Source organism: Natrix helvetica (assembly GCF_964273705.1).
Source record: "Natrix helvetica genome assembly, chromosome: 5".
NCBI lineage: Eukaryota > Metazoa > Chordata > Lepidosauria > Squamata > Natricidae > Natrix > Natrix helvetica.
In genome coordinates, this window is record NC_138551.1 from 46,250,090 (window position 1) to 46,272,838 (window position 22,749).

The 22,749-nt window shown below is 38.3% G+C and overlaps 1 protein-coding gene across 4 annotated transcripts in view; it reads left to right on the forward strand.

The window, feature by feature from the left end:
* The first annotated feature begins 3,745 nt into the window (after positions 1–3,745).
* AIRE (autoimmune regulator) overlaps positions 3,746–22,749 on the forward strand; it is a 178,411-nt gene continuing 159,407 nt past the window's right edge. For 2 of the 4 annotated variants that reach the window (XR_014175562.1, XM_081955315.1), the window contains exons 1-12: positions 3,746–3,906; positions 4,262–4,412; positions 5,627–5,801; positions 6,228–6,377; positions 7,140–7,211; positions 8,954–9,072; positions 11,452–11,567; positions 16,604–16,697; positions 17,111–17,266; positions 19,068–19,189; positions 19,752–19,848; positions 21,973–22,041. Coding sequence is in view for 3 of the 4 variants with exons in the window: in XM_081955315.1 (XP_081811441.1) it covers positions 4,263–4,412; positions 5,627–5,801; positions 6,228–6,377; positions 7,140–7,211; positions 8,954–9,072; positions 11,452–11,567; positions 16,604–16,697; positions 17,111–17,266; positions 19,068–19,189; positions 19,752–19,848; positions 21,973–22,041 (1,320 nt within the window). In the remaining variant the exon portion in view is untranslated. Of the gene's footprint in view, positions 3,907–4,261; positions 4,413–5,626; positions 5,802–6,227; positions 6,378–7,139; positions 7,212–8,953; positions 9,073–11,451; positions 11,568–16,603; positions 16,698–17,110; positions 17,267–19,067; positions 19,190–19,751; positions 19,849–21,972; positions 22,738–22,749 lie in introns of those variants that run through there. The other 2 variants (XM_081955313.1, XM_081955314.1) reach the window with 2 other exon arrangements.

Here is a 22,749-nt window from a genome sequence, read left to right on the forward strand (position 1 = left end):
CCTTTGAGGGGATCCTAACCGTAACTACTTTGAAGGCCTATCTCTTAATCCTTCTTTGTTGTTATATGGAAATAGAATGAGAAGTTTGATGGTTGGCCTGAATGAATAGAATCTTTATAAGGCTGTTTTTAACATATCATACATAGTCATATCAATCAAGTTACGATTTCATGCAAATTTCTGGTCAGAATTTGCTAACCAATTGGGATTGCAAATATGAATAATCTTTGATACCAAGTTCACATCATTGATTAGCATCTGAAATCATTCCGGCATATAGTCAAAATCTGCAACTGGCACAAAATATGTCCAACTTTTGGGAACAGGAACTCTTTGTCCAAAGTATGCTTGTAGCTATCCATATTTTTCTAAATATCCACATTCACATTATTCAATAGAGCACTAATGCTAATTTGCTTGGGTCATATTTGCAATTCTGAGATGCTAAAAGTACTTGTACAAAATATATATGAAATTTACTTCCCACCATCACTACCATTCCCTATAGCCCTTAAGATATCCTTTGCTATCTTAGTTTGCCTTTAGTTTTTTGGGGGTACACATGCATACTTCATAGCACTGAGTTGTAGTCTCAATGTGGCAGTTTTGAAAGTAAGCTTAAGGCTGGGGCTATGTAATAAATCAGTTTATCATTTAGCTTTATTAAAAAGTTACAAAATAATGGAGCCTGGTGATTACCAAAGAAAGGGTTACCAGATACACAGTGCTGCATAAGGAGAATAAAATTTGGGGCTTACATAAAACATCCCATTCATATTGTATACAACTCAATATACCATTGTTAATTATAATGCAATCTTTACACTTCATGTGGGAGTGATGAATGTCAGTATTTTGACTATTTTTCTAGTTCTTTGCTAATGCAGTTCCTTGAAGTGATGGCAAAGCTTTATTTTGATGAAAATACATTTGTTTATTAGCTTGTTCTGAACTACAGGAATAAATTGAAACTTTTTTGAAACCTGTTAAATTTCATTTATGTATTTAGATTTAGGTATCAAATTTAGAAACTGACTATTTTGCTCTCGGAGCAATTTTATTAGGAGCACTTTTTATGCAAAAATGAAGGGTGGAGTTTGATTTTTGTCCACCCAGGAGGATTCCAAGCCCTCATTTGTCATCTTTCCTTACATTTATATGACTGTCTCAACTATTTTTCCAAATCCTTCATACAAAATTGCCTTGTCTTTAAGCAGATTGGTTTAACAGCATTTTCTATAACAGTTCTCCCATTTTTGTATATAGCATAATAAAGCCAATAATTCACATGCTATCAGGATTATGGGAATGGTAATTCAATATGTGTAAGAAATGTTGGTCCCGGCTCCTGTGTAGCATCAAGTCCATCATGGTTTATACATAGTGAATTGAATTTGCACAAATCAGATGAGCAATATAGATGAGGATCATGAATGAATTCAATCCTTAACTAGCAACAGCCCTCAATGCTTTCAGCTAAGTCTTTCCCAGTGCCAATTTCAGCTGAATTTCTAATTTCGCTTGAAATTTTAATATAGTCTATACTTCTGTTTCTTGCAGTTCCCACTTCATTAATGAATTTGGGTGAGGTACAATGCCACAATAAACATATTCATGTAAGTATGCACAGTTCTAAAAATGGAGGTATGGATCATTACCTAGGTCAATATGTATTGTGGCCCAGCAGCGGCTGGCTGAACTGTTGGTGGACTCTGACAGCTCAGACCATTATGAGACTACTCTGGAGGATGAGGAAGACTTTGGAGGGTGTTTGGAGTCAGAGCAAGAACTAGAGAGGCCTGTTGGCCACCAGGTGGCATCTGAGTCAGGGAGCAGTGAGGAGGAACAGAGGGAAGTTGCCCCTGATGTGCGTATGCGTAGAATTGATAGGAGAAAGGAACAGCTGTGGAGAAGACGTCATAGAAGGAAGTAAGGACAGCTGGCTAAGGGTGTGACCCCTCCCAAAGAGTTTATAGGTGGAGCGACGGTAGGGGAATCTTTGCAGGAAACAACAATCCATTATCCGAGCCATTGAGAAAGCATTCTGTAAGTTTAATCTTGGGTTCTTGAAGATAACTTTCTAGGCTCCTAGCCAAGGGGTGGCTTTATCTATGTAATTAGTCATGGCAGACAGCCAAGCCTGTGTCTGCATACTCATTGGAATCACGGGACAGAACAATATGTATCCATTTTTTCTTGCTTTTTAGATTTAGAGATGTGAAAAAATGAACACATTTTCAATAGCTGGGATACAGCGCCAATAGCCATGCTTTGTTTCATTCCAAGTGTGTTCAAAATACTTATAATACCTGTATTCTAGTGAGAGAGAAAAATGATATAGCTTAAATGTAATGAATGGAGAATTAGATAACAAAGCATTACTGGAGAATAGGTTAAAAGGAATTCACTGTTAAAAATAGTTATCCAAGTTAGTTTTTCTAAAGTAGAATAGACATTTGTGGATCTAAAAAAATACATCAGCAATCCTCAGGATGATTTGAGTTGTATACTTTTATTTGGGGGGGGTCATTATCGTGGGCTTTTCCTAGCTTCATTTTAGTGAAGATCTAATGATTAAATACCACGGAAAGTCCATAAATTTTATCAAGAATAATTTAAAGTGTTTTGAAACCAATTACATACTTAGGAGTAATGGTATACTTATTTTGCATGAAATGCAGTCTCTGATCCAATCCTCATAGAATTACCATTTAAAAGAACAACTCTCAGCTTTTAGCTGTCACCTGCTTTTATGGATTGAAACAACAGAGTAGCATTAGGTTTTCTAAAAACTCTAAAATCCTAGGATGCCCTTTGAAATTCTGAAAAATGAGTCAATGCAGAGATTACCCTAGGATTTTATTATTAACAAATAGCTTTAATAACCACATTATTTTATTACTATAACAAAAAACTTTAACATTATGTTATTATTAAATTGCTTTAACAACATTATTTAAAACAATATAAAAAAGATCTGAAAAGTCTAGCATCTCTTTTTCCTTTCTTCCTCGAGCAAAACATTTTTTCCAAGTCAGCTGAAATAAAACATCATTTGGTGCTGAAAAACTGCCAAAGAGAGAGGGATTTAGCTTTCTTTAAAACCATAATGTCCAATCACAAATTTTTAATTGGCAACTATAAAGATATTCAAATCTTCAAATATTGCTGATCATCTGCCATCATCTATCTATAAAGCGGTACTGACAAGTTTATCTTCATTCAGGATATAAACCACTAGATGTTATTCTTAGCCGCTTTCCAATTAATTATATTCTCCCTATACTGACTTTTCTTATTCTGGTACCTTCAAATGTGGGAGGTCTACAACTCCAGAATTCCAATTCTGTATGGAAATCACAGGCCTTGATGTGCCCTCCTATATTTGTATTTTAATTAAATTATGGCAATAACTTCTCAAACAACATGAATATAGGAGCTCAATATTATTACATTCCTGATTACAGCCATTATCTTTGCAACATAAAAAATTTAGTTGGCAAGTCTCTTATGCAAGGTATGGAGCCTTGTCAGAACTGTAAGGGACCAGGGGTGGGTGGGATGGGGTGGGGACCCAGCACTTCCCCATCCACAGTACAGCCTTCTCATTTTCCAGTCAAGAAAGGTAATACACAATGTGTGCAGATGGCACAGGGTGGAGTGAAACACTGTGAAAGAAACACGATATTTCAAATAATAAAGCAGTCTAAATAGGCTTTACTGGAGAGAGCTTTTATTTCTCAGATTCATCAGAGTGTTATTACTGAGTTTCTGTTTGTATCTTCAATCAAATGCTCTTCCACACACCACCTCCTCCCTCCTCATCTATCCTTATTGCAAGATGGAGCAATATAAAGAGCACAAGGAACTACAGAAAGCAGAATTGTGTTGATTACCGTTTAGGAGGTGAGACCAACAATGCGGTATCTCTAGATTATTAGGACAGCTGGCTAAGCATGTCAAAGCTGAATACTTAGAAATATTGAAAGAAATGAAAACAACCAAGGAGTCATTGGAAAAGACAAATTATAGGCAGAAGCATCATCTTTTTGCAAACTATGTTTGCAAGTCTAATGTTCCAAAGCCAGTGGAGCTGGCAGAAAGGTTTATAAAATAAGTGCTGATCCTTCAAAATATCTTACCTCAAAACTGGGTTTAAATTATCTTCCGGCATTGTTCATAAGGTTTGATTTCTGCAAAGTTGATCCAAAAATAAACTTGGAAGATTAGTTTACTCCTTTTGTACATGTTTCTGTTCCAGGATGTTCAATTCCAATAGAGCATTAGGGGAAGGAGATTTGAGAAAATTACTGAAGATTTATCGCACAGAGATTTCGATGGCAGTGGATGATGTCTTCCCATTACTTCATGGACTTGCTGATCATGAAATTGTCACTGAAGAGATGTTCAAGGTGAGGGGGGGGGGGAAATCTGGGTACTATGTAATTCTTCAGTACATAATATCGGAGTATATCCGTTTCTTTTAGGCCATTCATTTTTAACGTGTTACAATAATTTGCATATATGCTGTTTTATTTTATACAATATTGTGTAAAGCCGTGTTCAGTTACACTTTTGCTGATCTATCTCTCACTTTTTAACTTTGGTGTTTTTATATTTCATTACAGCATTTTCTGTTTCATTCTGTGCAAATTATTGAAATGTGATGGTTTTTCAGACTACTTTGTATAAACTTTTATTTGGGCAGGTGGACTGAAAAATCAACAGTCTGAAACTGTATAGCCTGGATATTAACTTTTAGTATCAAAGTATGAATGAAACACTTTCATTCAAAGTGTTGTCTCCAAATGTATACACCAAAGTTTATGGATAAAGTTTGAAATAACTGCAAATGACTACAAAGGAATGCCTGTCTAAAGACATTAGTTTAAGTAGAGAGTAATCTGAGGGTACTGGTAAATTTTCCCCACTCTTAGCATTACAGTATTAGCCTTTTGCTTCAATTTCCAAAGCACTTTCAAGATTACTTATAATTCCAAAAAGCTTGTATTCAATTTTCCTCAGTTTCTAGTTTTTCCTCAAAATAAATTTCATTTTAATCCTTTCTTTACTATATTGCCAATAACTGCTTAAGTATATAAATACTGTATTCATTAGGTATTATACTATGTTCTATTTATTACATTATATTGTTGGATTTTCTGCCCAATATACATTCCTTTTGCATGATTTTTTTTGAAATCTCTTCTTATTTTATTTTATTTATTTGCTGCTTCATCTTGTTTTGAAGCGACTTTGGGGAGCTTTTTGAACATCTAAATACCATAGATGTATAAAACATCTAGTATACTGTATATTAAGGTTAAAGTCATCCTAAAAATATATGCACTTTAAGGCCAGGTTTAAATCATACTGCAAAATTCAGCAATAATCAAAATTTAATTTTGTGTCTTAGTTTGTGATGTGCAAATTAGATAAATTGCATCAAAATTATTTCTCACTTTGTTTATAAAATAGAATATTCAAATGTTGAGACTATTACCATCCCTAATTAGCTACTACTCAAGAAGATGGACTACAACAAATAAATACTGCATGTTAAGCATTTTGAAGGAATAAAATATATTTGAGAATTAAGTCAATTTTTCCTTTCTTTGTCTTGAAGGACACTCTCCACCTGAAGGAAACTGAAGGTTGCCACAGGGCTTTTTATACCATGTTGACATGGTTGCTAAATCAGGATTTATCTTCCATAGAAGATTTCTGGAGAGTCCTTTTCAAAGAGTACAACTTGGAGAGGTATTCCAAGCTTCAGTCCATTTGGAGCAGCTTTCCTAAAGGTATAAGATGTTGTCATTATGGCCTTAAAATGGCCTTTAAGGCCATTATGGCCTTAAAACGAAATTTATAGGAGACAGCGAGAAGTTGTGAATAATAGGTAGTATAGAAATGGGGAATTATGGGAGTAATCCAAGTTGTATCTAATTGGCTGAATGTGGTTCGTACGAAAATTAGTGTACTTGGGACATGTCTAGCATATTAAAGTAATTTTGAGTACAAGCTAAAAATCAAGTTTAATTTAAAGACAGCCACTTGATACAATGATGAAAATGTGAGTTAATGATGGTAGCTCATTTAGAAGATTTATCTTGTGGCATGTATCTGCCTTTGCTAAGGAAGACGTTACTTTCTATGTGCTTGGAGATAAATTTCCACAATTGTAGGCAAGAATCTCAGTCAGTCTCAGTATTTCTCCTTGATTTCAGATATGGATTTCGGCAAGCATCGCAAAACAAAGAAAGTTGCCTTTAGTCCAAAGACTGTGGCTCAGCACAAATCCCAAGGAAAGAGAAAGATAGAAGAAAAAGACCCTTTGCAATTAACTCAGCCTTCAGGGAAAATTGATCCGCATCTTGGTATAGAATTATTTACTGTGTATTTACTGTATCTTGTGGGATGTTGCAGTTTAACTAAAATATGAAAAAAATGAGTTTAAAGAACGAAGGAAACCCTTCTCCTCCCCAAAACCTAAGCATCTCAGAAGAGGAATCCATAGTAATGACATCATACTGTATTTTTCTCTTTTTATACAATTAAAGACAACATGCAGTTATAGTTAAAAAAGTTTTTACAGTTTCTTTTCTCTACTAATGGCTCCCAAGCATCTGAGAAAAGTATAGTTCTTACTATTATCATAATAAATAACATATAATAAGATTAATTGTTACAGGTAGTCCTCGACTTACAACTATTTGTTTAGTGACCAAATTTGCAACGGCACTGGAAAAAGTGGCTTACAACTGTTTTTTCACACTTGGTTGCAGTATCCTCACGGTCCGGTGATCAAAACTCAGGCAATTGGCAACTGGCATGTATTTATGACAGTTGCACTGTGCTAGGGTCATAACTTTCCCAGCAGGCTTCCGACAGGCCAAATCAATGGCCTGTCATATTTGCTTAATGACTGGATGGTTCATTAACCTGCAGTGATTCATTTAACAACTGTGGAGAAAAAGGTCGTGAAATGGAACAAAACTCACTTAACAACTGCCTTGCTAGCAACAGAAATTTGGGGCTTAATTGTGGTTGTAAGTTTAGGACTACCTGTATTGTGCATTTTGGGGGAAAAAAAGACAATTTCTGCTGTCAATATTGCAAACTGTCTTATAAATCAACAGGGTCTCTTCCTAAAACAAAAGCTGTGAAGAAATCAGAAAATGCTGAGGTACAACAATACCCTCTTCCAAGTGGTAAGTTTATCACTTGGCTATGCTTGTTGAATATGCTAATCCAAACTGTTTAACTACTTCTGTGAAATGATCCACCAATTAAAATGAAATTTAAAACTATGAACAATCTTGTTTCATTATCAGATCTCATTAGATTTTGAAATGTCTCCTTGAGATCTCAAAAAGGAAGAAAGAATTTCACGATAATTTGATATCTTTGTTTGGAGTCTTGTCAATGAAATGTTACATGACTTGGTCAAGTTTTAGATTTAATTTTGAAGTCTTTGGTTGCTAGTCATTGACTAATCTATCCAATATTATTTTTATACTATGCCTTGATGTACTGCTCACTCAGATATGATCCCAAGTCATTCTTCTTATTTAGAATTCTGGGTGGCTAAGGTATTGTTCAGCATACAAATTATTTGTTTAGGGCCTGGCTAAGCAAATAATATATCACATTTCGACCTAATGTAATATATTACTTTAGGTTGAAAAAAATGTCATGAAAGGCTACTTAATAACTTTTCCTGAATCAAATTCTCAATGTAGCAGTTGATCCAAGCTGCTTTTTGATGATTTCATTTAAGTCTACTCTTTGCAGGTAAGAAAACTGATTAATTATAAGATTCAAATAAGAAAAATCAGATCATTAGTCCAATATTATCTGCATCCATTTCTCCACAATTCTCCTACCCAATTTAAAGAACATTCTAATTGCTCATTATTCTCTTCAAGGAGCCAGTTGGCTACAGCCTCAAGCTAAAAACTTGAGAGCATTTCTAATCTCACCTTAGGCACAAAACCAGCTCGGTGACCTTGGCTTTGCCCTCAGAAGAAGGCAATGGCAAACCACTCCTGAAAAATCGTGCCAAGAAAATTGAAGGGACTTTTACGAACAGTGTCCAAGAATCAAACATGATTGATAAAAGATAGTGATAAGGAGAATATTTCAATATTGAAATTAGAGGTCCTTGGTGCTCCCTGAGCTTGGTTGTTTTCTTGCAGACGTTTTATTATCCAAAATAGGTGACATCATCAGTGCTAGTATGGAGTGGGGCTGGCTCTCAATTTCTGTTCTAGTGGTTTGCCTTGTTGGTGTTGGTGGGAGTGGTCTTGGAGGTTCTTTGCCTGGGCTGTTTACTATTAGCTTGTTTGGCAGTTTCTTTTTGTCACTTCTTGATTGTTGGTCCAATGTTAATCTATGCATATCTGGGTATTGATTGCTGGTGTGGCGGTATTTTGGTCTATTTATTCCCTTTTTGGCTTGTTGATTGTTTCTTTTGAACAATATGTGAACAAAAAAAAATCTTCAAACAGAAATAATAGACAATTTCAATGTCAAGATGAAGAATTTCCAAGGGAATGTTAACTTGATCATTTGTTACAATAGCATTTTAAAATGGTATATAAGTAGATCTCATTTTTGCACATGGGGATCTGAGGCATAAAGGTGGGAATCTACTGAACAGTCAATAATCGAACACAGCTCTTTCAAAGTGCTTCATTTTGCTTTAGTGCCACTTAAACATTGGTGCAATGATATTCCCCATATTGTGTTAAACTTCTTTCTTGCTTTGTTGTAAAATCTATATCAAAGCTAACTTATTTTACACCGCTGGGCACATGCAGAAGAGATAACTATACTTTACATTACATCGTTTGAAAAAGTTAATTTGGTTCAATATTCCAGTTGCAGCTAAAGTTAAATTATCTCATAGGAAAGACACAGTTCCAAAGATGTCAAATATGTCTTTTTCCAGGCAATGCTAAGAAATTTGTTAAAGTTGGGGATGAATGTTATACATCAAGCATGTCAGAAGAACTCGGAGAAAACAAAGCTTATGAAAAGAAGCCCAGCATGAATAACAAAGAGCTCCAGGTTTCTGAATATGTATACTCATATACTATTATCAATTCTTATTCTCTTTGGATCTTTAGTAGTGAAGAGCAATCTATGTTGGGCTGGTTTCTCTGTTTAGAGTCAAGGTTATGGTGACCATAGAGTCTTCATCCATGGAGATAAATAGGAAACCCAAGAGCTTCTATTAGTCTTATTTATATAGCACCAATAGAAAAGTACTTTTCAACAAGTATTGCATGCATCTCCCAATCTATAGTAAGGTCTGGGTCGCAGAACTGGCAGAGACCCAGGCCTGCCAGGCCCCCAAACCAGTTCCCTTGCTGCCGCTGGGTTGCTGCCATTTTGGTTTTTAGTGACTGCTCCTGCACAGTTCACTGTAAATTGTTCTGCGCATGCGCGAAGAACAATTTACGTTGAACAGTGCACGCTTGCATTGCACGCAGGTAGTAAAACAGGCAGCAACTCACCCCTGAGATACTTGTGCTTGATACTGCATTGTTTACCTTACATATTTGTAGGAAGGTGTGTGTGGGATTTGAATGCATTATTTTAAAGCAAAGGAACTAGTGATGGCTTCTGTATGTGTGCAGTCTGTGTACTCTTCTCTTGCTACCTCACTGAGTCTTCCCAATCACTATTACTAAAACTTACTAAATTATTCAAAGCACAATTTCTTGAGATTTAAGCCAGTGATCTCATGAAACTGCAATGTAAGCCATATGATTGATATTAAAAAAAAAAAACCAAAAACATAAAGCTTCTAACATTCCCTAAAACTGAAGTGGAAAACAATCTCATACAATTTCTATAATTGTTCTATCTAATATGGCAATACATGCCATTCTGTATCTTGCTGAGATAAATAAGAAAGGCGAAATTGTAGAAAGAACCTGTAGACATATTTTTGTTGGAAAACTGCTGTTTAGACTAATCCCTTACTGTATAGGTAGTACTCAACTTACAACCAGTCACCTAGAAGCCATTCGAAGTTACAATGGAAACCCTATCATGACTTATGACCCCATTCTGGAGTTCTGACAGCTGCACAAACTTCCCGCAGTCCCATGATTACATTTCAAGGGTTTGGCAACAGCTCAACTTTAGAGCTGGTTGCATCAATCCATGGTCATATGACTGTGATTTATGAAAAAAAAATATTTTTTTGCAGATTTCTGGTCTTTTTGACTGATTTCCGACAAAAAATGCCTATAGGAATACGATAATTCACTTAACAATCAAAGCATTTGCTTAATGGCTGCTGCAAAAAAAAGTCATAAAATTGAGTCTGATCATGTGAATGCCTTGCATTATGACCTTGATGACTTACAATTGAAATTTTGGCCTCCATTATGGTCGTAAGTCATAAACGATGTGTATATGACAATATTCTAATATAAATGAAAATTTTCTATAAACTTTCCTGTGATAGGAACAAGTGGGGGCATGATGGGAGTTGTCCTGTGTGTTACTAATAGTTAATAGTCTAGGTTTTTCCTAATCTCTAATATATGCCCAACGTATAACTTGCTGAATCCATCCGAGTGGGAAGTCCCAGTTTTCTTTATCTACTTAAACTGGTGTCAGATTCAAAGATGTGGGTTTGGCTATGATGCTTTTCCCCCCTCCTTCTTAGATGATGTACTATTTCTATCAAGATGGAATTCCCCAAGTATTTCAAAGCGTCTAATTACCCTCTTTCTCACCTGAATTATTTTTAGGTTTACGCTTCTCTCTGAGTAGAGATAATCAGCAAGGCTTTCAGAGATTCAGGGCTCTGTATGACCTGTTAACTATGCTTGGAGACACCTCCCTGTTTTTACAGGGTGTGTCTTTACAGTGCAGTTTTTGTCTCACTCCCAGTCCAGGGTGGAGGGAGCCTAAATTTGTCTTCAGCTGTTCCAGTTTTAAAACAGTATTCTCCATCTTCTCTCACAAGTATGAATGAGATTAGGACATCTTATTCATGATCATGATGCTGCTGCTGTCAAGAGCTTGCATCTAGTGAGCTTCTGTTGGCGTGCTGAGGATGCCCTTGCCATTTGGTCAATATTCACTGCCCTCCCTGGCTGCTTTGGCTTGGATTACAAAAGAAACTGGACACCCGATTTCTGCAAAATCTGACTCAGGCTTTACAAAACATCAGGCATTATACAGGTTTTTATAAAAATGTGTATACTGATCTTCTGGAAGACTGTAAGCCTATTATTAAATAAGTCTTCATGGATCTTGAAGATCTTTAAAATAGGTTACTGGTCAAAATAAACTGAGAAGTTATAATTTTAACAAAGGTCTGGTGATTTAATAAGATCGACAAAAGCAACTTCGGCCGTATGCAAGGAAATTGGTTCAAATTATAATGTTCTTTTGTTTTAATCATTCCACAATTTTGCTGGCCAGAAGAACGATGATGAATGTGCCATCTGTAGGGATGGTGGAGAGCTGATCTGTTGTGATGGATGCCCTAAGGCCTTTCATCTTGGTTGCCTTATACCACCTCTGACAGAAATTCCAAGGTAAAAACAACTTTTATCCATCTAAAATTGAATATAGCCTTGGGTACAGATTTACAGTAAGGTGACCAGATTTTAACATTGGTAAAGCGGGACACCATTGGCGGGGGGGGGGGGGAGCTCTTGATTAAAAATTTGGTCTATATCCTTGCACCCCTAACCCTTTAGGGAAAAAAAACCCAGGGGTCTTCAAACCTGACAGCTTTAAGACTTGTGGACTTAAACTCCCAGAATTCCTTCTCCAGTCATGTTGCGGCAACATCATCTGCGTGGATCTGCTCCATCTTCGTTTTTTTTCACTGGGGGCAGGGCTGCCGCTGAAGATGCCGACGAGCCCTCACCGCCACCAGAATAACTGCTGCTGCCTCCTCCTCCTCCTCCTCCAACAGCACCACCACATTTGCTGCCTGGCGCTGTGGCTGAGGTGAAGCTGCCAAAGCTTCCGCTGGCGCCTCTGCCCGTGGCAGCAGCGGCGGCGCCACCCCCTCCGCTCGGAGCACCTGAGCTGGGCCCCGCGTTACCCCTGCCCCCTCCTCCTCCTCCTCTGCTGTGCTTTTGGGAAGCCATGAGGCATTTTTTTCCTGCTCCCACCCCCTCCGCCACCTTCCTACTGGCTCCCGCGGCCTCATGCTCCTCAAAAGCACGGAGGAGGAGGAGGGGGCAGGAGTAACGCGGGGCCCAGCTCAGGTGCTCCGAGCAGAGGGGGAGGTGCCGCTGCCACGGGCAGGGGCACCAGCTGGAGCTTTGGCGGCTTCACCCCAGCCGCAGCGCCGGGCAGCAAATGTGGTGTTGCTGTTGGAGGAGGAGGAGGAGGAGGAGGAGGAGGAGGAGGAGGCAGTAGCAGTTATTCTAGTGGTGGCGGGGGCTTTGTGGGTTCACTTCAGCCCCAGCGCCAGGCACAAGGGGCTAGACTGGCTGCCCACAAAGGGCCTCCCCAGGCTTGCTTTGCTGAACACGGGGGGGCTGACAATAGTTTGAGCGGGCACGGACGGCGCAAACTACCGTCAGTCGCCTCACGCTCATCAAAACAAGTCCGGGGAGGCCCTTTGCGGGCGGCCAGTTCTAGCTGCCTGCAAAGGACCTCCCCAGCCTCCGGAGCCTGTGACAATAGAAATCACTGCGCGGCAGTTGCAAACTGCTGCACGGTATTTTCTTGCCACGTGCGCAGCCGCGCACCTTACCAAAAATCGGGACTTTTTAAAAACGCCGCGGGACGCGGGACAAATTATTAAAAATCAGGATTGTCCTGCCAAAAGCGGGACATCTGGTCACCTTAATTTTCAGCCATTTGCTATCTTGTGTAATTATGGTTCTTTGTAGCCTTTATAATTAGTTCCTTAACTGAGTTTTGTAATCTTACGTAGCATTTTCTCACTGAGTTTTGCAATTAACTTTAGGGTGCAGGCTATAGAAGGGCTTTTGTTTTTATTATTAAACAAATAAAAGATGACAAACATCTGGGTTATAATTTAAAAAATTAGTTATCAATACCTTCTCAAAGTAAAAAATGAATAATTGTGAAAAAGATAGATAGATAGATAGATAGATAGATAGATAGATAGATAGATGATAGATAGATAGATAGATAGATAGATAGATAGATAGATAGATGTACATTATTATAGCTATATACATTGTTTATATCTAAGGTATCTTCAAGTCAGGCACAACTTTTGAGATCTGTAAAAATATTCTCTATTTTAATCTGTCCTCACTGGCACTTTGAGAAAAATTTGCACTTACAGAAATATCTCACTGATAGACTTGGTTGCAACTAACGATCTTATCCATTGTGTTCCTTTCTTTCACTTTGCTTAACCTTGCCAGGCATTCTAGTCCATTATCTATTGGCATCACCAGCCCAAGTTTCTGAGTGTCTGTTTAGAAAACTTCAGGGCAATAGCCATTCCGTATTTTTTCCAGGAACAATTTACTGTGGGTTGTTTTTGTAGACCACATTTCAAATCCATAATTTGAAGGTATTTATTTATGGCAGTAGTTCTTTTTCAGTTTTTCAGCTATACATTGCTGTTCTGACCCTCCTCGGGCCGATAATGAACGCCAACACAGGCTTAGCTGTTTGCCAGACTTTGTTTGCCCAAACACGATTCACAGGCAAGACGTTGGCAGCAACCCAGACTCCAACAGATACAGACAAGAGCTTCTCCAGCTTGTTACAAACGGAAACACAAGGCAGATCAGACAAGGAGTTCTCCAGATTACTATGAACGGTTGTGTCCTGCAAAAAGCCTCCTCCCAAAGTCCCTTCTTATATACGCTCTTGGGAGGGGCCAAGCCACAACCACCTGGGCTTGATTATCTCTTAGGAGCTTGTCTCCGGAGCAGCTGTTGCCTTTGTTTCTCCACCCTTCTTAATTTTGCGTCAGGGACAAACTCCCTTTGATCTTCCCCACTGCTCCATGCCTCAGGCGCCTCCTGGTGGCCAACCAGCCTCTCTGGTCCCTGCTTTGGGTCTGAACCCTGTCCAGGGTCCTCCATCTCTTCCATAGCCGACTCATAGGGTTCATCGCTATCTGAGTCCCTCAGCAGCTCCAACGGATCCTGCTGGGCCACAACACATTGCCATTGGGAAAGGCATTGCTTTAACTACTCTGATCTTTATTGTGCAGATTTGCAGGCATACATAGTGTGCTTTAACTTGAGGAATGTTAAAATATGGATGAGGTATGTTTATGGACTGGTTGTGTGACATATTTAATGTATGTTTAAATATTGCTATGTACCAGACATAGGAAGATATGTCAATCAAGAGAATCAACAAAGAGAAGAAAATAGCAAGAAAAAGAAAATAAGATATCTCAAAGGTGTTTTTTTTCAAAAGACAGCTGGACTTTCTTGGTTTTTTCCTTTGAAAACATTTTGTTTCTCCTCCAAGAAGCTTCTTAGATGAGAAATGTTTTGAGACAAAAAAACCAAGAAAGTTGCCTTTTGGAAAAAGCATCTTTGGAATAATCATGATCTGGATGACTGAGAATCTCCATGGATAAGAAAATGAAATATTTTATTTAAAAATCAGAAATATTGCAAGAAAATGTACAGTTAAGGTACAACTGCTGAACAATAATAATGAGAGAAATCTAATAGAAGCAAATAAGTGTTATAAAGGTTTGTAAAGAGATAGAACCTTTACAAACAGGATTATTGAATGACAGAACTATTTGTAAACCAAGAATAAGGAACAAATACTATTAGACATGAAGAATGATAAGCTATTGATCAGCTGTCAAGCGGTAAAGCATCAGGTACAGAGATAATGCCATTGAACTGTTTACATTTTTAGAAGAAGTAGTGGTTAATGTCCTAATAGATTTATTTATTTATTTGCTGAAACATGCCATCTGGATATGCTTCTTCCATTACTGCCCTGGGTCTGCTTCAATAACTGTCTTCCAGTTATGCTCCAGAAACATCAATATTCACTCATTATCTTCATGATGCTGCCCTTGCCTTATCTCCAGGCCATGAATAAAACAGCTTGAGATCATAATAAGTGTAACAGTTTAAAAAAAAATTTTTTTTTTGCTTAAGTCAGTGCTATTACATCATGGCTTCAAAAAGTATAAAATCTGTACATTTAGTCATGCTTGTGTTGAAGATTAGATCAGATGCCCTGCTGTATATGACAGCGATAGCAAACCTTTTTTGGCTCGAGTGCCATAAGTGGGGGGAGCGCAGGGGGGTCATGTGTAGGCGTGCCGCACCCATAATGCAATGCACGACACCCCCCCAGTGCACATACACGCACTACAGGTGCGACCCCTCCATTTTTGCATGCTTTTTTCACCCTCCCCAGACTCCAGAGACTTTATAGGAGCATGTGGAGGGCAAAAACAGCCTCCCCCGCCCCCCCAGAAGCCCTCCAGAGGCTTCAGGGACCTTCAGGAGGCTTCCCTGAAGCCTCTGAAGCAGTCAAAACGACCCAACGGTTTGCTTGAAGGGTCGTTTTAAGTGCTCTGAAGGCTTCAAGGACCTTCAAGAGGCTTCCCTGAAGCCTTTGGAGTGCTCAAAACGACCCTCCGAGCAAACAGGAAGTCCATTCCTGAACTTCCGGTTTGCCCGTAAGGCCGGTTTTTTGCGCTCAGGAGGCTTCAGGGAAGCTCATGCCATAGGTTCGCCATCACTGGTATATGAGATCAGAGGTTTGTTTAGGAAATGTTGAGAAGTCTAGCCACAATCTCCCAGCCTCTGCTGCAGCCATTTTCTCCCAGGAGTTGCCATTTCCATTAGCATCTTGATTTCTTTCACATTCATTATCCCCCTTCTTCCTGTTTCTTCCTGTTTCTGACATAAACTTTTCTTTGGGCATCCACCATGGGGAGAGAAAAGGAAACCACTGCTCCAATATTTTATGTGGCATAAATAAGAAACATTTTTGTGCAATTATGCTGGAACAAAATATTCTAAAATATATTTCTGTCTTTATATACTTAGTTTGTGTCTATAGTTGCCCATGTCAACATAGACTCTTTTGCCCTACCCCCACTTATTTTACTCCAGAAAATAATGAAAGGAACTAAATAGAGCTTTTTCTGTCATTTGCCTTATATTTACAATCATCCCACTTCTCCCTACCCCTGTAAAAGAGTAAGACAGGACAGCAATGTTATGCATTGTTTTGTGTCATTTTAAGGATAAGAGAGCAGCACTAAACTCAGTGTGTGTAGGAGGAAGGTCTAAACGGGCAGAATCTGATGGCCAGTATGAACAGCAGGCATTGTGTACAGAGAGCAGCAGCAACAGATATTGATAGATATAATTCCATGTGCATTGTGAGACCCTAAATTAAATATAATGGAGAATGCTGTCCTTATAGCAGTGCTGAATGTGATTCAACTGAGAACCACCTCAAAAAAAATGTGGATTAAGGGAGAAAGCAAAATATTTTCAGTCAGTAACTACTTTGCATGAAAGAAACAGATTATATATAAGATTTAAGAAGCTTGTTAATTTATTTTTCCTTCTTTTTCCTTTGTGTATTTGATTATCCACCTGTCTTTCTGCCTTGGAAAACTCATCAGTGGGACATGGAGGTGTGATTCCTGCTTATCTGGGAAAGCCAAAGAGGACAGGGGCACTGAAGAGAAGAATAGAGAGTCATTTACTCAAAATCAGGTATAACTCTGATTTTTGACTTTCCATGTCAGATGGTCATTCTGGCTGAGTTGATAGGAGTTATCATGCCAGATATCAGAAGCATATTAGTTTGGGGAAGGCTGCCATATCTTAAGTAGTAATAAAATCTGCTGTTTTTTTCAATGGTTGACTGTCCATTTGCTTCTGTTTCACAGTTCCAGTTTCCATTCTGGAAAATGAAAACAGAGAATGAAAGTTGTTCAAAGCTATGCAGAGATATTTGGTGTACAATGTAATTAAATAACTTCTGTCACTTTAAAAACATTTTGAGATCAGCATATGACAGATCTGAAATACATAATAAGTAGTTTGCATTCCCTCCTCCCTACAAATGCTTTCCTGTTGCAGCTGAATAAGGACTGGGGTGTTATTTAATTTACCTATCTCCTCAGGGTGCTGTTTATGTCCAGAGAACAACTGAAGATGGGAGGAGAATTCTTATCAAAGAACCTCTGTGTGCCTCCTTCAGGCAACCCCTGCCACCTTTGCTCTCTATGTCCGTGGCAGCTCCGTCCACAGTACAGAATGTTGGAACAGAGAAACAACTGGTCAGTAGATTGTCTTTCCATGACTTTTCACATTTCAGTGGGTGAGGCCATTTCAAATCATGTATGCATGTACAGTATGTATGTATGTATGTATGTATGTATGTATGTATGTATGTATGTGTCAGATGGATGAAACAATTTGTTGTCAGATTTTTATTTGGCTGCTTTGATCAGAAGTGCTGTATGGTAAGATAAAAGTTTAGAGCAGGGTGCGTTCTTATCTTTGGCAGACTAAAGATCACACTCCAAGAGATGGGTGGGCTAGGAGTAAGAATGGGGCAAATCCAAAACTAACTCTGAAACGGTTGCAATTTAAATTTAATTAAAACTAATTTAAGTAAATGCTAGAATTATGTTTCTCCTTATTAAACAAATTTGAGTAAATAGAATACAAGAGCCAGTTTGGTGTAATGATTAAGACTCCAGGATAGAAACTGAGAGACTAAGTTCTAGTGCCAACTTAGGCACAAAGCCCTAAATTTCTCTCTCAGCCCTAGGAAGCAGGCAATGACAAAATGCTTCTGAAAATCTTGCCAACAAAAATACAGGAACTAGTCCAGGCAATTGGTAGAGAATGAATTGAAAGCACTAAAAAGTTAATGTTGTTTTTGAAAGGACTTTAGGGTGCCACTCTTACAATTCTATGTATTCTTGGATAACATCCCTGCTCTTTCTTCATCCATGGGATGAGGTAAATAGGTACAGCCAAGCCGAGGTGGCGCAGTGATTAGAGTGCAGTACTGCAGGCTACTTCAGCTGACTGCTAGCTGACTGCTAGCTGCAATTCGGCAGATCAAATCTCACCGGCTCAAGGTTGACTCAGCCTTCCATCCTTCCGAGATGGATAAGATGACGACCCAGATTGTTGGGGGCAATATGCTGACTGTGTAAACCACTTAGAGAGGGTTGTAAAAGCACTATGAAACAGTATATAAGTCTAAATTGAGATTGCTATTGCTACAGTAGACCTATTAAGGAAGTTATAATTTGATATTCACCTTATGATATCTAGTAATTCTAGCATTTTGGAAAACTTGAGGTAGCCTGATCCCAGGGTTTTGTTTTTGCTTGTTTTTAAATTCTAAAATTGTTTTCTTCCCTATATAAATTAGGTTCAATCAAATAGATCTAGTGTAGACTACTGATTAAGCTGTTGGGCTAGGAATGGGGAGCCCTAAGTTCCATTCCACGCATAGCCATGAAAGCTCATTAGATGACTTTGGACCAGCCACTGTCTCTCAACGTAATTTACCTGAAAAAGTTGTGGGGGGAAATAGGAAGGGCTTCAGGAAGCGCATACATGCTTCCTGGAGCTTCTGTTATAAGAGATAGATTATAAATGTAATAAACAGTCAAGCAGTTATGAAAGTGTTTCTAGTGTTTAATATTCAATTGTTGCAATGAAATTATACTATGCTTTTTTTTCATTATCCCAGATCCCAAATAGCAATAGCACTTAGACTTATATACCACTTCACAGTGCTTTACATACCCCCAACAATCTGGGTCCTCATTTTACTGACCTTGGAAGGATGAAAGGATGAGTCAACCTTGAGCTAGTCAGGATCAAGCTCCTAGCAGTGGCACTGGGCGAGGTTTTCAAAGTTTAATTTTTTTTTCAAGTTTTGTCATTGTGTGCTATAAGGCTAAGAATGGCAATGTAAGTAGATGTCTAGGCAATTATGATAAAGCTGTTAAACACTGGATAGAAAAGATGGTATGTAAAGTACAAAATTATTTTCAAGAAGGTAAAAAAGGAACATTTTTTGCTAGAAAATTACTTTAAACTGTATTTTTTCAGAAACTAACCATTGGTGACAAATGCGGTATATGCCGGAAAGGAGGAGATGTGATCTACTGCAATAAATGTTTCAGGGCTTTCCACTGGCGCTGCCATTTTCCTGCCCACACAGATGAAATCAGGTATTAATTGTGCCCAAGAATAAATCTTCATTTATCTCTTATATTTGTCAAGCCTTTGGCATCTAGCAGTGCAAAACTCTTGTGAAAAACAGCCCCAGCTGTTACCATCAAAAGTCAGCAGGAGGAGAATGGAGACCTGGCAAATATTGATGTCAGGTGCACTAAATTAATGTGGCTAATATGTCCCCTAAAGGCATCTTTGTTCCTAATTTTTTCCAAGACAGTTATAAAGTTTTAGTTAAGGCAAAACTTTGAGCTCCACCTTTTACAGAGGGTTCTGTACAGGTGCAAATTCACATAACTGAATGATCAACCATATCACCATCATTCTAAATCTCCATGCATATCAGAAACAAGTTGATAATGTAGAAGGCTCTAGTCCAAATGTTTATGCTGCTGTTTGATTAGATAAAAGGTTTATGTGAGGGGAAAAAAACATTAAATCATTTGAGAATCTACTTGTAATCTAACATAGATATATCCAGTTTAACAACCATGGAATCTGAAATCAACTCTTATACTTTGAGGGAATGATTAAGATTGTTTTTACATTGTATTCTAGTGGAGTCCTGATATGTAAGTCCTGTTTTGACAACTCTACAGTTATCAGCTTGGAAGGAGACTCACACTCCAATGCTCAAACACTACGAACAGTAAAGGTCAGGTTTTCCTTTTTTCCCTCCCCCAACCTTATTGTTCCCAGAGGATTAAAGACACTCTGGTATATACACAGATGACCTTCATGACTTTTCAAGTTGTGATATGCAATTCCCATCACTGGCTTATACTTTGTTATCTGATATTAATGGGAGTTACAATCTAAACAATTCTGAATAGGCATAACTTCCCTGAGCTCCAGTTGCCAAATCTAGTAGACTTTCTTTATTAGTCTTGATCGGTATGCTGAACACATTCTGATTTCTTAGACAAAAATATTACTGCTCCTTGAAGTTTACAATCTTAAATCAACAACAAATATCGGAACATAGAGATAAGGTAGGAAGAAATCTGCAAGTAAATATAGTTCCATTTGTAAAGTTGATTGTATCTATATACTACTAAAAATTGTGTCTAAGCTTTAACTGTGAAACAATGCATCACAGTGCAAAACTTTTTCAACTAAAGTATTGTAAATGGCTAAGTTACTGAATGCTGACACCCATTGCTTCTGTTGGAATGAAATTTTAGAAAGTTCTTGCTGTTTCAACACTACTATTCTTGACTGCTGCCACATGCTGCTAAGGTTATGTGATCCCAATTTAGAGCTTCCCTGAAAGCTGCCCACAAGCCAATGGGGAAGCCTGGGAAGCTTTCAGAGAGAAAGTCAATGGGGAATCACATCCTTCTATAAAAGCTTGCAGGGGAGAAAGTCAATAGGGAACCTTGCAAGAGAATGTATCAAGTTGCTCAGGTAAGTCTTCTGCACTCATAGAATCTCTGCCAGTCCCTCTGCACTCACAAATATATATGAAAGGATGACCCAACAGGTTAAGTGTATAAATATAAATGAATGTGTCAAATCAAAGGATTCATTCCAGAAGTGAATTTTGAAGAGAAATTTGAAGAAAAAGACAGGTATGGTAGTCTCCATATATTTAACTATGACACAAAGCATACAACTTTTATTTTTGTTACCTGTTAATCCATTCCTGCAGCTTATTGTTTTGAAAAGTGTTGCAAATGGCTTCAGCCTCAAGTTTATAGGATCATTTTAGTTTCCAAAGCTTAATAACCTTAATGTACTAAAAATCTTATATCCATGTTCCTCTAACTAGACTGAACACAGTGAAGACTTTTCTTCTGATGAGTATTGCACTGACCCCTTTCTGGAGAGAGGCGGGGATCAGATATCAGCAAACAAATGTAGGACCCATGGAAGTAGTATGAAGATAGATTAATTTATTCACATCTGACTTTTTAAACTCTCACAGATAAGGCTGGTATTTTCTTTTTACCATAGCTATTTTGCACAAAATTTATACCAGCTTTCTGTAACTTGATACTCTCCAGCTGTGTTAGATAATCCCTTAAAACAGGGGTCCCTAACTCCCAGTGCACAGATGATACCAATCTCGGCCCATTGGGAACTGGTCTGTGCAAGCGGCAGGCAAGTGCGTGAAGCTCCATTTGTGCTAGTAGCGGCTGCGCACATGAAACCATCCCCTCACACACACCCCACTGCCATTGCTGCTGCAGCCACCATCACTGCTAGTCCGTGGAGCCCAAAAGATTGGGGACCACTGCCTTCGAATACTGGATATTGTTAAACACATGAACCCAATTTATATAAAAGCTTAAGTACTAAGGCTATAGTCCAGTCCATACAGGTTGTCCTCAATTTATGACCCAACTGGGACAGAAAATGTGTAGTTAAGTAGTATGGTCATTAAATGAGACATGTGTTTACTCCTGATTTTACAACCATTTTTGCCAAAGTAATTAACAAAGCACCACAGTTGTTAAGCAAGCATCACATGGTCATGATCATGATTTGCAACCTACAGTCTTCCCCATTGACTTTACTTGTTGGATCCATTGAGGAAGGTCGCAAATGGCAATCAGATGACCATAGGGACCCTGCAATGGTGGTAAATATGTAAATATTGTAAATGTTCATAAGTTTTTTTTCAGTGTATCATAACTTTGAATGGCCACTAAACAAATTGTTGTAAGTCGAGGACTACCTGTATTTAGTATGAGAATAAATCCTATTGAACATGTGCAACTTACTTCTGAATAGACATGTAGAAGGTTGCATAGTAAGGAAATATTTTGAATTATAGGTGCTAGAAGATTCTGCTGGAACTGAACCTGCATTGAACAAAGATGATTTGGATTCCCTCTTAGGGGAGGTAAATCAAGTAAATAATGATGTAGGTTTATTTGTTTGGCTCTGTAAAATAGCTAATGTGGAATTTACAATGCATCAGCAAGCTTCAGTAAAAATCAAATCCTTCTTGGTAATATTCAGCATTTAGCATGCTAGTTTAACCAATTCAGCCACACAATGATTTGCAAATTTCTGGAAGAAATGGCAGATCAGAATTGGATGTGGCTTAACCTACACAGGAACAGTGTATCTGTTTTTTAAAAAGTATAAAAATAGTTTTACATTTGCCTTTATTATGTAATCTATTCCTATGAAGAAGGGATGCGGTGGCTCAGTGGCTAAGATGTTGAGCTTGTTGATCAGAAAGGTTGGCAGTTTGGCAGTTCAAATCCCTAGTGCCACGTAATGGTGTGAGCTGTTGTTACTTGTCCCAGCTTCTGTCAACCTAGCAGTTCAAAAGCACATAAAAAATGCAAGTAGAAAAAATAGGAACCACCTTTGGTGGGAGATAACCATGTTCCGTGTGCCTTTGGCATTTAGTCATGCTGACCACATGACCACCAAGATCTTTTCGGATGGCCCTGTCTCTTCGCCTTTGAAACGGAGATGTGCACTGCCCCCTAGAGTCAGGAACGACTAGCACGTATGTGCGAGGGGAACCTTTACCTTTACCTTATTCCTATGAATTATCTTTCTATATAAAAATTCTGATTATTTTATTTTCTCTCTG